Here is a 17,722-nt window from a genome sequence, read left to right as displayed (position 1 = left end):
TTTCAGGGATTCATTCGCCGCTGCCTTCACTTTTATGGATGACAATGCGCGACCGCATTGAACTGCGGAGGTCGAGGAGCTCAGGAAACGAGAGGATATTCGGCGTATCGACTGGCCGGCCCATTCCCCCGAGTTAAATCCCACCGAGCACTTGTGGGATGCGTTGTGGAGATGAAGGCCAGCATTACCATATGCACCAGAGACCGTCCAGCAGTTGTTAACTACACTAGTTGGGATATGAAACGCCGTACCACACTCTACTTATCAATCTTGTGGCCAGGAGAGCAGCACGCTGCAGAGCATGCATTGTCATCTGTGGTGATCACACATCCTATTAAGAACCATGTTCCGCTTTTAGTAACGTTCACTGGAGGATCATGAATCTCGGTGACTTCAATGTAACTATTACCTCTGAATAAAACTGTCCTTCGCGTTCGTCTCAGTGCGTATTTCTTTCAGTTACTTTCTGTACTATACTGTAACAGTGGTTTCTACGCTGATGAACCAAATAAACTGGTACACCTGCCTAATATCGTGTAGGGCCCCGCGAGCACGCAGGAGTGCCGCAACACGACGTGGCACGGATTCGACTAATGTCTGAAGTAGTGCTGGAGGCTACTGACACCATGAATCGCGCAGGGTTGTCCACAAATCCGTAAGAGTACGAGGGGGTGGAGATCTCTTCTGAACAGCACGTTGCAAAGCATTCCAGACATGCTCAATAATGTTCATGACTGGGGAGTCTGGTGGCCGACGGGAGTGTTTAAACTCAGAAGAGTGTTCTTGGAGCCACTCTGCAGCAATTCTGGACATGGGAGAGGGGGGGGGGGGGGGGTGTCGCATTGTCCTGCTGGAATTGCCCACGTCCGTCAGAATGCACAACGGACATAAATGGATGCAGGTGATCAGACAGGATGCTTAGGTACGTGTCACCAGGTCACCAGTACGAGTCGTATCTAGACGTATCAGGGGTCCCATATCACACCAACTGCACTAAGCCTCCACTAGCCTGAACAGTTCCCTGCTGACATGCTGGGTCCGTGGATCAATGAGGTTGTCTTCATGCCCGCACACGTCCATCCGCTCGCTTCAATTTGAAATGAGACTCGTCCGACCAGGCAACATGTTTCCAGTCATCAACAGTCCAACGTCAGGGTTGACAGGCCCAGGGGAAGCGTAAAGCCTTGTGTTACGCAGTATGGGGTACATTCAAGTTCTAAGGCCTCCGATTTTTTTTCTAATTAACTACTCACCCGAAATCGATGAAACTGACGTTACTTCTCGACGTAATCGCCCTGCAGACGTACACATTTTTCACAACGCTGACGCCATGATTCCATGGTAGCGGCGAAGGCTTCTTTAGGAGTCTGTTTTGACCACTGGAAAATCGCTGAGGCAACAGCAGCACGGCTGGTGAATGTGCGGCCACGGAGAGTGTCTTTCATTGTTGGAAAAAGCCAAAAGTCACTAGGAGCCAGGTCAGGCGAGTTGGCAGCATGAGGAATCACTTCAAAGTTGTTATCACGAAGAAACTGTTGCGTAACGATAGCTCGATGTGCGGGTCCATTGTCTTGGTGAACAGCACACGCGCAGCCCTTCCCGGACGTTTTTGTTCTTCAAAACATTTTCGTAGGATGCACCTGTTACCGTAGTGCCCTTTGGAACGCAATGGGTAAGGATTACGCCCTCGCTGTCCCAGAACATGGACACCATCATTTTTTCAGCACTGGCGGTTACCCGAATTTTTTTTGGTGGCGGTGAATCTGTGTGCTTCCACTTAGCTGACTGGCGCTTTGTTTCTGGATTGAAAAATGGCATCCACATCTCATCCATTGTCACAACCGACGAAAAGAAAGTCCCATTCATGCTGTAATTGCGCGTCAACATTGCTTGGCAACATGCCACACGGGCAGCTATGTGGTCGTCCGTCAGCATTCGTGGCACCCACCTGGATGGCACTTTTCGCTTTTTCAGGTCGTCATGCAGGATTGTGTGCACAGAACCCACAGAAATGCCAACTCTGGAGGCGATCTGTTCAACAGTCATTCGGCGATCCCCCAAAACAATTCTCTCCACTTTCTCGATCATGTCGTCAGTTCGGCTTGTGCGAGCCCGAGGTTGTTTCGGTTTGTTGTCACACGATGTTCTGCCTTCATTAAACTGTCGCACCCATGAACGCACTTTCGACACATCCATAACTCCATCACCACATGTCTCCTTCAACTGTCGATGAATTTCAATTGGTTTCACACCACGCAAATTCAGAAAACGAATGATTGCACGCTGTTCAAGTAAGGAAAACGTCGCCATTTTAAGTATTTAAAACAGTTCTCATTCTCGCCGCTGGTGGTAAAATTCCATCTGCCGTACGGTGCTGCCATCTCTGGGATGTATTGACAATGAACGCGGCCTCATTTTAAAACAATGCGCATGTTTCTATCTCTTTCCAGTCCGGAGAAAAAAAATCGGAGGCCTTAGAACTTGAACGCACCTCGTAGTCAGCGGTACACGAGTGGGCTTCGGCTCCGAAAGCCCATATCGATGATGTTTCGTTGAATGGTTCGCACGCTGACACTTGTTGATGGCCCAGCATTGAAATATGCAGCAATGTGCGGAAGGGTTGCCTTTCTGTCACGCTGACCGATTCTCTTCAGTCGTTGTTGGTCACGTTCTTGCAGGATCTTTTTCCCGGCCGCAGCGATGTGGAACATATGATATTTTACCGGATTCCTGATATTCACGGTACACTCGTGAAATGGTCGTTCGGGAAAATCCTCACTTCATGGCTACTTCAAAGATGCTGTGTCCCATCGCTCGTGCACCGACTATAACACCACGTTCAAACTCACTTAACTCTTGATAACCTCCCATTGTAGCAGCAGTAACCGATCTAACAACTGCGCCAGACACCTGTCGTCTTATATAGGCGTTGCCGAACGCTGCGCCGTATTCTGGCTGCTTACACATCTATGCATTAGAACACGTATGCCCGTGCGAGTTTTTTTAGCGCTTCAGTGTTTGTATGGTCCAAGTTTCACTGAGCTATGCTGTTCGACTGTGGCACAACACGCAAAAGTTACTTTCGTCCTTATGCGTGGCCTGCCGTGAAATTATTGCCAACGCGTGAAATCTTCAACAATGTCAACGACATTTCATTCCCGCGTGAGAAATGTCACTGTGGCAACCCTACCTTCGTGCAATGCTCTTGGTGTTCGGAATTTCTGTTTCGAATCTTTCTACGATCGGCATCAGATCTTCCTGAAGAGTAAACATAAGAATAAAATATAAGAATTAAGAATTGATATAATAATGAAATATAAGAATACTAAAATTTAAAAAGATTGTAATCCCTCAAAATACCATAAACACATAATTATATAATAAAAGTACGATATTTGTTGTGAAACCCAGTTGTAATTTTACAATTGATATGATGCCCTTGGATCCCCGAACGTGATAAGAAACATTCGTTTAGTAACCTTCTACGGACATGGGAAGGTAAATGAAAAAAGAAAGAACAATAATCGGGTTTCGAACATGGGACACAAAAATGACAGGCCGCGACGCAAGGCACTACGCCACCCGTTGGGCTCAGCCTATCGCGTGCTGAAAGGCGTCTAAATTACGTCGACAACTTTTACGATCGTCTTCTCAGAAACAGTCGAATATCTATGGATTAGCCGAGGCGCATGATCGCTTATTTTCGCTCCTCTTCCACTGGCACGTAGCCCCTTGAGTGCGAGGTCGCAAGTTCAATCTTTAGTGAAGTTCATTTGAAACTGAATGAGATTTTTACTCTGCAGTGGAGTGTGCGCTGATATGAAACTTCCTGGCAGATTAAAACTGTGTGCCGGACCGAGACTCGAACTCGGGTCCTTTGCCTTTCGCGGGCAAGTGCTCTACCAACTGAGCTACCCAAGCACGACTCACACCCCGTCCTCACAGCTTTACTTCTGCCATTATCTCGTCTCCTACCTTCCAAACTTTACAGAAGCTCTCCTGCGAACCCTGCAGAACTAGCACTCCTGAAAGAAAGGATATTGCGGAGACGGCTTAGCCACAGCCTGGGGGATGTTTCCAGAATGAGAGCACTTGCCCGCGAAAGGCAAAGGTCCTGAGTCCAAGTCCTGGTCCGGCACACAGTTTTAATCTGCCAGGAAGTTTCATATCAGCGCACACTCCGCTGCAGAGTGAAAATCTCATTCTGGAAACATCCCCTAGGCTGTGGCTAAGCCATGTCTCCGCAATATCCTTTCTTTCTGGAGTGCTAGTTCTGCAGGGTTCGCAAGAGAGCTTCTGTAAAGTTTGGAAGGTAGGAGACGAGATACTGGCAGAAGTAAAGCTGTGAGGGCGGGGCGTGAGTCGTGCTTGGGTAGCTCAGTTGGTAGAGTACTTGCCCGCGAAAGGCAAAGGTCCCGAGTTCGAGTCTCGGTCCGGCATACAGTTTTAATCTGCCAGGAAGTCTCATTTGAAACTTTTGTGTTAACAATCATGACGAGAAAAATATTAGCTGCTAATGACTCACCATGCGCGTCAGGAGAGCGACATAAATGAGTGTCCGGGAGGTGCAAAGATCAACCTTCTACGGGACAAAATGGACATCGTCGACATTTAAGAAATGTTCAAAACAAACCATTAACTTGCACCACGAACACCAAATGAAAAACCGTGCACCACAGTGATCACAAAAGTTCGCAAAATCAAGCTCGAATGCGAACTCCTTGGGAGTTAACAAACCATGCAGGACGTACAGCTAGGTATCCAGTCTTAAAGAACGCATTGTGATGAGAACGCAGACCACGAATCAAGCACAAGCAAGTTATTTTGATCAACTATCCGCTAAAAGTAGTGCTCATACCATATCTGTAGTTCCCTTACGCCCATTTTCCCACTCTTCTTGCTTGCACTGACGTCCATGTTGCCTACTGACCCTGCAAGGTCACGCACACGAGAAAGAACCGGGAGGGTTCCAAAATACTCGCAGCAGATAAATAACTTTCCAGCCAATTTATCATGCAGATTAACAGTGGGGATACTTGTATACTAATGCTTTAAGGCATTGATGTTAGTTGATCTAGATACAACTGTCTTGGTACCTCTAACTTTTAGCGTTCCTTCTATATCCATTTCCTCTTCGAATCCCGATTGGTGGCAGTTGAAAACAAATTCCAGTACTGAACGATGGGATAAGTTTACCTCAGCTACAAATTTTCGGGTTGATTCCGCAGTTTGCCGTGCATCCACAACTTGAAGTTTTGTTTGAAATTTCGTTATTACACGTCTTCTAGTTTTGTAGCACTGTTTGAAGTTATACAACCACCCACTGCTTCCGTTGAAATCACTGTTAATCTGCACAGAAGAGCCAAAGAAACTGGTACCCTGTCTAATATCGTGTAGGGTCCCTACGAGCACGCAGAATTGACGCCATGAATTTTGCAGGGCTGTCCATAAATCCGTAAGAGTAAGAGGGGGTGGAGATCTCTTCTGAACAGCACGTCGCAAGGCGTCACAGATATGCTCAATAATGTTCATGTCTGGGGAGTTCGATGGCTAGCGGAAGTGTTTAAACTCAGAAGAGTGTTCATGGATCACACTGTAGCAATTCTGAACGTGTGGGGTGTCGCAATGTCCCGCTGGAATTGCCAAAATCCGTCGGAATACACAATGGACACAAATGGAAGCAGGTGACCAAACAGGTTGCGTACGTACGTGTCACCTGTCAGAGTCGTGTCTAGACGTGTCAGGGGGTCCCATATCACTCCAACTGCACACTCCGCACACCATTACAGAGCCTCCCACCACTCGTGCGCCGAATATAACACCACGTTCAAACTCACTTAAATCTTGATAACTGCCATTGTAGCAGCAGTAACCGACCTAAGAACTGCGCCAGACACTTGTTGTACTATATGGCCGTTGCCGATCGCAGCACGTATTCTGCCTGTTTACATACCTCTGTATTTGAATACGCATGCCTACACCAGTTTCTTTGGCGCGTCAGGGTATATCGCGCGTATTCTGATGTGCCTAACGTAATAAGTCACTATCATGCAAATACTGTAAATAGTGAGCCGGCCGGTGTGGCCGTGTGGTTCTAGGCGCTTCAGTCTGGAACTGCGTGACCGCTACGGTCGCAGGTTCGAATCCTGCCTGGGGCATGGATGTGTGTGATGCCCTTAGGTTAGTTAGGTTTAAATAGTTCTAAGTTCTAGGGGACTGATGACCTCAGATGTTAAGTCCCATAGTGCTCAGAGCCATTTGAATCATTTTTGTAAATAGTGTCGAGTATCCTTGAAACGCGCAAACAACGATTTTTGTAACCAGTGTGCCTTGTCTTCCCTTGAATATACGTAGTTTTTCTTATACACTACACGGTCTTATTGCTATGGACTTATTCGAAAACTGTTCATTTTTTTTTCACTATGCTGTAGATGATCTTCCATTCTTTACTACATTTCACTGGGGACGGCATTTGTGGCTCCTAGTCCGACAAGGATGATGAACTACGTGGATCGACACCTGTTTCAATATCACTTTCGCTTGTTAAGCACATATCGTCATCGTTGTACTCCTCATTTAGATTGTCCGCACAGTCGAGCGTATACAATAACACACCTTCCACTGACTCATCTTGGAGAGCCACGCGGGGTAGCCGCGCGGTCTCAGGCGCCTTGTCAAGATCCGTGCGGCTGCCCCCGTCGGAGGTTCGAGTCCTCCCTCGGTCACGGATATGTATGTTGTTCATGACCTAAGTTAGTTTAAGTTAGATTAGGTAGTGTGTAGGCCTAGGGACCGATGACCTCAGAAGTTTGGTCCCATAAGACCTTTCCACAAATTTCTAATTTTCATCTTGGAGAAACGGTAATATTTCATCTCGCACTTCTTTCTCACTCTGCGAAATTCCTTGGGCTATTTTCTGACGAAATGTCAACTTCGGCAGATGTTGGTTGTAGATATAATGCAGTGTTTACTTTGTTTACCGTTGCCATTGCTCTGCTCTGTATCACAATACCACTAGCACTGTAGCATTGTTGTGAATTACTCGTCGACTAAGCAGTTCAATTACACTCCGTAGCCTCATGCTGTGCTCCGGTCCCGTCCCCTGTTGTCATTAGCAGCCAATATTGTGGTTGCCTGATAGACAATATGTGGGACGTCGAATGCCGTAAACATCATTGGCCTTTTGCGACCTGGAACTCAAGGGGTTCTTGTGAGTGGAGTTTCTGGGAAATCGGGTTACGGCATTCTGCAAATGTATTGTCTCAAGAGTCTGTTAACGGTACTTTATGCTTTTGGATGCAGCTGTTAGTTGCTAGATGCATACTCTAAACTCCGTCCGAACAGGCCTCGGAAGGCCCAACGGCACCGACCGACCGCCGTGACATCCTCAGCGATAGGCGTCACCAGAAGCGGATACGGAGGGGCATGGGACATGTGATCAGCACGCCGCAGTCCCGGCCATTTTCAGTTTTCGTGACTGGAGTCACTACTTCTCAGTTAAGTAGCTCCTCAATTGGCCTCACACGGGCTGAGTGCACCCCGTTTGCCAACAGCGCTCTGCAGACCGGACGGTCACCCAATCCAAGTACTAGACAAGTCAGACAGCGCTTAATTTCGGTGACCTGACAATAACCGGTGTTATCATTGTGGCAATGCCGTTAGCTTGCTAGATGCCTATTGTTATAAAACACAGCTTGGAACCGCGGGCCGCACGAATACTTGATTCGCTCAGCATGTGGCCCATTGGCCGCAGTTTGATGACAGCAACTGATCTATATGGACAATAACGTATGTTGTACCAGGTGGCTACAACTAAAGTGCAGCTTCTCACAGACGTCCAGTGTAGGCTGTAATTGTCGTATGGCAGCGAAACTTGGTAGATATGCTAATGTGTTAATGCATAACCGATTTATACTGCAAAAAAGTTAGTTCTGGTTTTGGCCACCAGGCGCTAATCTGGCGCTGCACAGCAAGATAAACGTATGGAAACGCTTCCGTATGTAATGGCTTAGGGACAGAACGTGGTCAGAAAAATGCAAACAAGTGGCAAAGGTATAATATTAATTTTATTATTAACTGCTACATAGACAGTTTGTTCAATACGAGCACTGGAGACATCGACGTGATGCTGTACAACGCCAGATTTGCACCTGGTGCCCAAAACTGGAACTTTTTTTTCAGAGTAAATCGCTTCCGCATTAACACATTAGCAAATCTACATCTACATGGATACTCTGCAGATCACATTTAAGTGCCTGGCAGAGGGTTCATCGAACCACCTTCACAATTCTCTATTATTCCAATCTCGTACAGCGCGCGGAAAGAATGAACACCTATATCTTTCCGTACGAGCTCTGATTTCCCTCATTTTATCGTGGTGATCATTCCTCCCTATGTAGGTCGGTGCCAACAAAATATTTTCGCATTCGGAGAAGAAAGTTGGTGATTGGAATTTTGTGAGAAGATTCCGTCGCAACAAAAAACGCCTTTCTTTTTATGATTTCCAGCCCAAATCTTGTATCATTTCTGTGACACTCTCTCCCATATTTCGCGATAGTACAAAACGTGCTGCCTTTCTTTGAACTTTTTCGATGTACTGCGTCAGTCCTACCTGGTAAGGATCCCACACCGCGCAGCAGTATTGTAAAAGAAGACGGACAAGCGTAGTGTAGGCAGTCTCCTTAGTAGGTCTGTTATTTCTAAGTGTCCTGCCACTAAACGCAGCCTTTGGTTAGCCTTCCCCACAACATTTTCTGTGTTCCTTCCAATTTAAGTTGTTCGTAATTGTAATACCCAGGTGTTTAGTTGAATTTACGGCTTTTAGATCAGACTGATTTATCGTGTAACCGAAGTTTAACGAGTTCCTTTTAGTACTCATGTGGATGACCTCACACTTTTCGTTATTTAGGGTCAACTGCCACTTTTCGCACCATTCAGATATTTTTTCTGAATCGTTTTGCAGTTTGTTTTGATCTTCTGATGACTTTATTAGTCGATAAACGACAGCGTCATCTGCAAACAACCGAAGACGGCTGCTCAGATTGTCTCCCAAATCGTTTATATAGATAAGGAACAGCAAAGGGCCTATAACACTACCTTGGGGAACGCCAGAAATCTCTTCTGCTTTACTCGATGACTTTCCGTCAATTACTACGAACTGTGACCTCTCTGACAGGAAATCGCTGCCATACGATAATTACAGCACACACTGGACCTCCGTGAGTAGCTGCACTTTAATTATAACCACTCGGTAGTTAATGATATTTTCTTTTAACGGCGCTCTGTATTGGTCGATTGCGGGCAGACCTGTACGATGAGCGGCCGGTCCTCAGGGCAGGAGGCGAGCGCGTCGCGACGGTACTTGGGGTCGCGCGCGAAGACGGCGGCGTGCAGCATGGGCGAGTAACAGAGCTGCGCGCCCAGTTCGCGGCTCAGCAGCCGCCACGCCAGCTCGCTGGCGTCCACCATTGGCGCCAGCACGAAGCGCGGGCTGCCCAGCGAGCGCCACCAGCGCCACGCCTCGGAGCAGCCATCTTCTCCTTCCTTCAGCTCTGACGCCGCGCATCCGCTGTCGTCCTCGGCCGGTGTCACCTGTATCTCCTGAAACAACAACACCGCGCCTACGTCAGGAAACGTTAGCGGCAGCCCCGGACATTTGCACAAGCCCCGCCCATTTACCCCCTCCACACCTACCCCCGCCACACCAAACAAGAGCACATCAATATGATCTTTGGTAGTCCCTTCGACCATAGATACTAGTAGACTGGCCTTGCTGTGCAAAAATGGAAATGTCGTGTGACGAAGGCCTCCCGTCGGGTAGACCGTTCGCCTGGTGCAAGTCTTTCGATTTGACGCCACTTCGGCGACTTGCGCGTCGATGGGGATGAAATGATGATGATTAGGACAACACAACACCCAGTCCCTGAGCGGAGAAAATCTCCGACCCAGCCGGGAATCGAACCCGGGCCCTTTGGATTGACAGTCTGTCGCGCTGACCACTCAGCTACCGGGGGCGGACCTTGCTGTGCAGAAGCTATAGGGCTGGTGTGGCTCCAACATAAACCACGTGACTGTTGGCAAAACGTGGCGGGATTTCAAATCAGCGGTCTGCCATCCTATGTTTGTATCGTATTTTACCCACATTTCTCAGTTGACTGCCAAACGCTTCCAACAAAAATTACTTTTTTATTTCCGAAAAATTACGTCAGAACTACATTTGACCTTGATTTGTTCACAGTACCATTTATAAAATCTAACAAATACATCGAACGCCCCTCTGGTGGGCAGCGGGACGAAATTACTATAAACTATCAATTAAAGTAAAATGTCGTTAAAATTCTTTTAAACAGTAAGAGTGGGCTCGTGTCAAAACTTTAAATATTGGATTCGCCGCGTTTTGAGCTCTAGTCACTAATTAGAAAATGGGATATGGGAATTATGTCAACTATAGGTGCCAAAATTGTCGACTTTAGGAGCAGGTCCATTTTAGGGTATCAATTTTAGGTGCACTTCAAAGGTTCAGTTCCTACTATTTTTACAAAAGTTTAAACTAACAGTTTAAAAAAAATGATATTTTAGATGAAAGGTGAGACTTTGAAGTCTCAGAAAATAATTTTGGAGCCTACATTTATTTAATAGTATTAGAAGGTAGAAAAAAATTCTCTTCATGTGTCGACTATAGGTGCTCTTACCTTATTATAATCTCACTTGTATATACAAAAAGGGCGTATGTGCAGAGGGCTTAAAGTTTTCCCGTTTCAGGGTCTGTATCCAAAGCTGCCTTCGGTATTCATCCTTAGTGAACCTATGCGTAGGAACGAGAAACAGTTATACTTACTTCTGTAACCGAATTATCACAGATACTTTCCAAAATGTAATATGAGTCTGGCTTTACAGGCATCACTTTCAACGCTTTAATTTACGTGATACTCTATTGCAAGTGTAAAAAAACATATAAAAGTCACTTCATCAGATTTCAATAAACGCATCTGCACTATCACAGAAACACACGTGAAATGTAATGCCATTTCCCCCGACAAAACGCTGAGTACAGCCATAAGCGCAAGACAAACAACCATGTTTTGCCAACATTCACGTGACTTTAGCCCAGAGATGTTGGAGCCACGAAAATGACGTCAGGGCCAGTCTATTATATTTATGGTCGAAGGGTAGTCCCCGTCGCTGTCGTGTTTTTGTTCGTCGTTTTTTGTTTTACCGCGGTTGTTCATACTAGCAGTGTTGTGCTGTTAGTACTTCTTAGCAGTTTGTGTAATACTGCCAGAATGAAACATAGATATGCACTCTCAATAAAGTTATCATACACAAGGTACCTAATCTGGACTATTGTGGTCAACTACTGTCAAAACTGATATCTAACAGACATTAAAGTACGATAAGATGTGTTGGAATGACACTGACGAAATTATGTACATATATTTAACAATAGGCAGCTCTAAAGCTCTCAAACACTGAAGAACTCAAAGTAATCTCGTGTCTGCTATAAGCAAGCAGTCAGAAGAGTTCACAAGTAAAAATTCACCCATTACACAGGCAAATATTAATGAAGAATGTCACTGTATAAATATCTGACTCCTTGCATTACGCATTTCTACATTATCCCACTCTTATATTCTTTAGTCTTAAAGAGGTAATCAGAAACAAACCAAGACATCGACTTTGCCTTGTTTATGCACAACATTGACTTTAGACAATCGAGATAATGGACAGCATCCTTGGCGATACTACCAATTAATATTTCCCAACACAATTTCTAACACTACGCGAGGTGACGGAAATTTGCGCTCACTGCAGTTAACAAATATCAGATGTTTTGATATAGTGCAGATGAAAGCTGATGAAATAAAACAGACAGTGTGGATACCATTTTTATTTTTCATTCTTATTGATGATTTTTCAACTCGCATATTCAATGAACATATTTCTACTTCTTTTCACAATGATACCGGAAAAACTGTATTTCGTACTAACTATTGATTTTCTCCCTTGTTATGACTGGCATATCTGTGATACGAACAACTTCGATGTTGGAACATGCGGCAGACCATGGGCGGAGCTTAGGATATGGTTTGGTGTGAAGGGGGGTGATTGGGCGGGACTTGTGCACCGTCCGGGTCTGTCGCTAACGTTACGTGCCTACGCCACCTACGTGCGACACAACAAATGTCAGTTTCTCGACAACGAAAACTGTTTTACGCACAAACATGTTTGACAGGCTGTTTCCGTGACTGTCTGTTTAACGCTTTGAGTGGCACGCCCGTAATATTAAGTAGTTTCTATTGTTGGAAATTAATGCCTTCCCTGTAATATTACGGGCACAACATCTTAGCCCCTTTTACACGCTACAAGTGAGTCTACTGCAGCGCCCCCGGCGTTTAATTCGCGTTCTGAGTCTCGTGTATTTCTCGTGGTCGTTATCGTTAACACATCAGTCTCAAAACTGCGGGTAACCCACACTTCTTAAGACATTGTGTAAACATGACGTCATTTCTAACGCACACGCAAGCATAGAAGACTGTGGGAACTTCTATCGACTTTCGTTAATATTGCACGCTGGGTCTTTGGGAAACACCATATTGGATTCCCGTTTCAGGGCAATGACAGACTGAAGATTTGTAAAAACATTCTTGGTACGATTTATTGTAATTTAAACATCATGCCTAAAGACGTCATGAGATCAAAGTTACAGTAAATTAGGCAAACTTTCGCTAGTTCATCGCGGAGCAGTGGTTACAAGCGTTGAGTTACGGAATGCTTCGCGCCCTGCCGTATCTGAAACTTTTTTCGCCTTCATGTTTTTAAAAGGGTCTGGTACAATCGGGAAAAGAGAAACACACACCATTCATTCACACAAGCAAGCTCAAGCGTTTTGCATTCTGGCCCGAGCTGCCGAAGTTGGCGATCATGTGTGCGTAAGGTGTGCTTGCCTGTATAAATGAATGGTGTGTGTTTCTCTTCTTCCGTTGAAGGCTGTGGCCGAAAGCTAATGTGTACGCGTCTTTTAATTGAGCCTGTCTGCAACTCAGCGTGTTATCTTTACGATAACTAGTAATCTATCTTTTCCTACATTCTGAATATTAAATGTTATGTAAATATGAGTGCTCACTCACTCACTCACTCTCTCTCTCTCTCTCTCTCTCTCTCTCTCTCTCATTCAGTAGTGAAATGTTATTGTCAGCAATTTACAAATTACGCATGAAACACGCAAATGAGAATAAATATCCAAAACACATTGATCATCTGCTAAAACAAACTACCACTCAGAATAAAAAGCGTAAAGACTGATACATTTGAAAAAGAATTAAAAGTGAGAGCCATCTATAAAGAATAACAGAAAATTTACGAGCTAGTTCTTTTACGACACTTCTTTGCCAAACAAAAAAGTCTTCAATTAAAGTAAATCTTTAACCACCAATACGACGTTTTTCATAATTTTGTTACAGCAAATCTCACCCGTTTTCGAGAGATTCTCAATGTTTCGTGCTTTGAAACAGCATTTATTCATTGAGCGTAAGAGAAACGAGTTGTTGCTTAACTTCGTCCGCTAGAATAGCTACCCATCCTTTATAATTACAGGCTACCTCCTTAAATTAGTTTTCAGAGATTCTAAAAATAAGCTTATTTTACTGAGACACCTTAATGAATACTATTTAATATACATGTTATTGGGTTCATTGCTTGCTGGCTCCAGTTTTTTCTTGCTTGTAAATAAGTAAACCATTTCACTTTTGGGGTTGATGAAGGCATTTTTGAAAAAATGGTACAATTTTTTCAGAACGTTTTGGAGTTAATTCTTTGCAAAACTTTAATTTATCCCTTATCCACAGTACAGACCCCATGAATGCACAACTTTACACATTTATAAACGACTAACATTGACGTTAATGTACCTGAGCAAAGAAAAAGCTTAACCTCCAGTTCTCTCTACTTGAGGTGAGCGTTAATTGTTTCGGACGTCACGAGAATCGATACACGGCTTTCCGTCTTCGATACAGCGTGTGACGTCAAAATGACTTCACGTTTGCACGAAGTAGTGGGAACTGTAGGTCATCCCAAAACTGCCGGTGTTTTGAGAGCTATCGGCTGTGCAGTTTGGCATCTGAACGGCGAAAGTGAGGTTATGAGGGACTATCCCTTTTATGAAAAAATCGAATTATAGTAAAAAAATGTAGGAAGAGGCAATGATTACAGAGTTTATTAATGACTAAAGCAGAATTCGTATTGGAAATTGTTGTCGAACATCGTACAGCAGAATCGTATGCCTGAGTACTGAATGAATAGAAGTGTCATTTCAGAACATATACATTTATTTGCTCGTGAAAATATGTACTTGCAAACATTTAAAACAATATCTGGGACGCAGTAATAGCGCCTTTTTGATTTGTCGCTTGCATCCCGCTTTCTTAGTAAGTGCCAAATAACTTCGAAAATTATTTTTTTCGTCAGACAATTCTGACTTTTTCACTGTTGAAATAAATTCCATTGAAATAAGATTATTTATTTACTCATCAGGTTTCAGCACCTCTGCGACATCATCAGTGTGTTTCTGTTTTATTTAATCTGTAATGTGAATATTTTTACTGAATGATTACAAAATTACGGAAATATTTAGTTCAAACGACTATTTGTTTCTGTTAGTTAATATCTTTACATTCGGTTAGCATGGTTTTGCAGGACCACTTGCGTATTATTTCGTACTGGTAGCTTGTTATCTGCAACCAAACGATGTTGATGAGGAATTTTATTGGGGGTTAACCTATCAATCTATGCTTTAAACGTAATTTAGTTTGTCGCGATTTTTTACACACTAAAGGAACACCAAATAAAAGACAACACAAACAGCTAAGAAGCGTACAGAACACACACACACACACACACACACACACACACTCTCTCTCTCTCTCTCTCTCTCTCTCTCTCTCACACACACACACACACACACACACACACACACACACACACACACAAACACAAACACAAACACACACAGAGGGCGGGAGGGAGGGAGGGAGGGGGGGGGGGGGAGAGAGAGAGAGAGAGATCAAATGTGAACAAAATTCAAATCTGGCGCCAAACTCACTGGTAAACGAAATGACACTGTCTGGGCGGGGATACACAACCACCACGATTACAGTGTGTTTTGGTGAAGTGTAAAGTGCTTCTTATGACCAAATTTCTGAAAAATGTGCTGTATTTACGTGTGCTTCACAACACCTCATCAGGATGCTGAAAAAAGGGCTCACCACACAAAAACGTAAGTAGGTGCGAATATATGCGCGAAATATCACGACAAACTAAATTATATTTTAGCCTGCCCGGCTAGCCGCGCAGTCTAACGCGCTGCTTCCCGAGCGGGAAGGCGTTCCGGTTCCCGGCACGAATCCGCCCGGCGGCTTAGCGTCGAGGTCCGGTGTGCCAGCCAGCCTGTGGTTTGCTTTCCATATGCCTCGGCGAATACGGGCTGGTTCCCCTTATTCCGCCTCAGTTACATACACTACGTCAACGATTGCTGCGCAGACACTGTCTCCACGTATGCGGACACCATAATTACTCTACCACGCACCGAGCGAGGTGGCGCAGTGGTTAGACACTGGACTCGCATTCGGGAGGACGACGGTTCAATCCCGCGTCCGGCCATCCTGATGTAGGTTTTCCGTGATTTCCCTAAATCGCTCCAGGCAAATGCCGGGATGGTTCCTTTGAAAGGGCACGGCCGACTTCCTTCCCCATCCTTCCCTATTCCGATGAGACCGATGACCTTGCTGTCTGGTCTCCTTCCCCAAACAACCCAACCCAACCCTACCACGCAAACATTTGGGGTAACACTCATCTGGTATGAGCCATTACCGGGGGGAGTGGGGGTGGGGGGGCGGGCAGGTGCGGTGTGGCGCGGCGGTGGGGTGCATGGACTGCTGAAACCTGTTGTGGCGTTGTGAACCAGTGAGGGCTACGGCGGGGACGTCGTTTCTAGGTCCCCAGTTCAATACACACTATACACAAATCATGTTTAAAACATAAAATGATATGTTAACTCCCAATAAAATTTCTCATCAACATCGTGACTGTAAAGATAGTAACTAACAGAAACAAATAGTTGTTTGAACTAAATATTTCCGTAACTTTGTAATCTTTTAGTAAAAATGTTAACATTGCAAATTAAATAAAACAGAAACCCACTGATAATGGCACAGAGGTGCTGAAACATGTTTGGGAACTTTGAAAAAACGATGTTTTGCATAACTGGCGGACGTTACATCCATATCAGCGCACACTCCGCTGCAGAGTGAAAATTTCATTGTGGTTACATCCAACAATTTCTCTATTTACGTTCTTATTTATGCATACTTTAGCTTTTTGTCCGTGATACGTAAGTACCTCTTTGATTTCAGATATTACGTCCCTCTTGTACAACACCACCAGCATAAAAATCAATACCTTGCCTTTCCAGTTACAGGTTGCCTATCTAATGTCTTCTAGGAGCAACAAAAATTGAAATTCAGTATTTTTCGCGGTTATTGTCCGAATTTAAAACTTAAAATCTTGTCGTAATTTACTCATCAAGAACTATAATGTTCCGTTAAAAGTTTCACACAGTAAGACAACTATTACAGCTAGAAACTGTGCGTCTTGAGGCAATGCGAATCACGACACGCAAATACCGGGACTCATCCATTGTTTGAGAATGAGAGCACTTGGAGACTTCCAATAAAGTTTACACATAATTTCAAACCTGAAGTAGTTCTCGCTGACACCCACCACAAAAATGACGGAAGGAAAAACGCTTATCGCCTACTACATTTATGTTATTCATGCAGTAAAATTTCAGCATCAGATATTACATTTTCATTTAATACTTCGTTACTAGTAAATCTATTCGCAACACGTTTTCCAGACGGTGTCGAACATACGACTCAACGTGCCTGCAAAATTCGATCATTGCACGACACACAGTTGAGGAGGTATTATGTCAGAGACATTTAGATGTGTGAAAAACTAGCTTCTGCTTAAAATGGCGCGCAGTGAAACTTCACCATCAAGCATGAAGTTTTAATTACGACGCATATTTCACGAGATATGGCATTCTAAATACTGAGATGTATGAAAAAATTGCTTTTGCTTAGAATGGAGCGCAAATTACCCTGACTATATTCATCCAGTGTTTCATAATGAGAGCACAAAGGGACTTCCCACAAATTTTAGGTATAATTTCAAACCTTTTGCAAAGATTCTGCTCGCTGACATACTTAACGTAGAGTAGACTGATGCATCAATAAGTCAGGGGATAGCGAAATGCACACACGCCACACGCGGTAGTATCGCGTATACGAGGTACAAAAGGGCGGTGTAGTGGCGGGGCCGTCATTTGTACTCCGGTGATTCACTAGGAAAGGTTTCCGACGTGATCATGGCCGCACGGCAGGAACTGACAGCCTCTGAATACGGAAAGATGATGGAACTAGACGCATGGGACGTTCTGTTTCGGAAATACACTACTGGCCATTAAAATTGCTACACCACGGAGATGACGTGCTACAGACGCGAAATTTAACCGACAGGAAGAAGATGCTGTGATATGCAAATGATTAGCCGGCCGAAGTGGCCGTGCGGTTAAAGGCGCTGCAGTCTGGAACCGCAAGACCGCTACGGTCGCAGGTTCGAATCCTGCCTCGGGCATGGATGTTTGTGATGTCCTTAGGTTAGTTAG

General features: G+C 44.6%; 1 protein-coding gene across 2 annotated transcripts in view; it reads right to left on the bottom strand.

The window, feature by feature from the left end:
* LOC124619462 (tRNA-dihydrouridine(16/17) synthase [NAD(P)(+)]-like) overlaps positions 1-17,722 on the bottom strand; it is a 539,847-nt gene that overhangs the window by 47,660 nt on the left and 474,465 nt on the right. For both annotated transcript variants that reach the window (XM_047145875.1, XM_047145865.1), the window contains exon 2: positions 9,307-9,600. In XM_047145875.1, the coding sequence (XP_047001831.1) occupies positions 9,307-9,600 (294 nt within the window). The remainder of the gene's footprint in view (positions 1-9,306; positions 9,601-17,722) is intronic.

This window comes from Schistocerca americana, chromosome 1 (genome assembly GCF_021461395.2).
Source record: "Schistocerca americana isolate TAMUIC-IGC-003095 chromosome 1, iqSchAmer2.1, whole genome shotgun sequence".
Classification (NCBI taxonomy): domain Eukaryota; kingdom Metazoa; phylum Arthropoda; class Insecta; order Orthoptera; family Acrididae; genus Schistocerca; species Schistocerca americana.
This window is presented reverse-complemented; position numbering and strand designations above follow the sequence as displayed.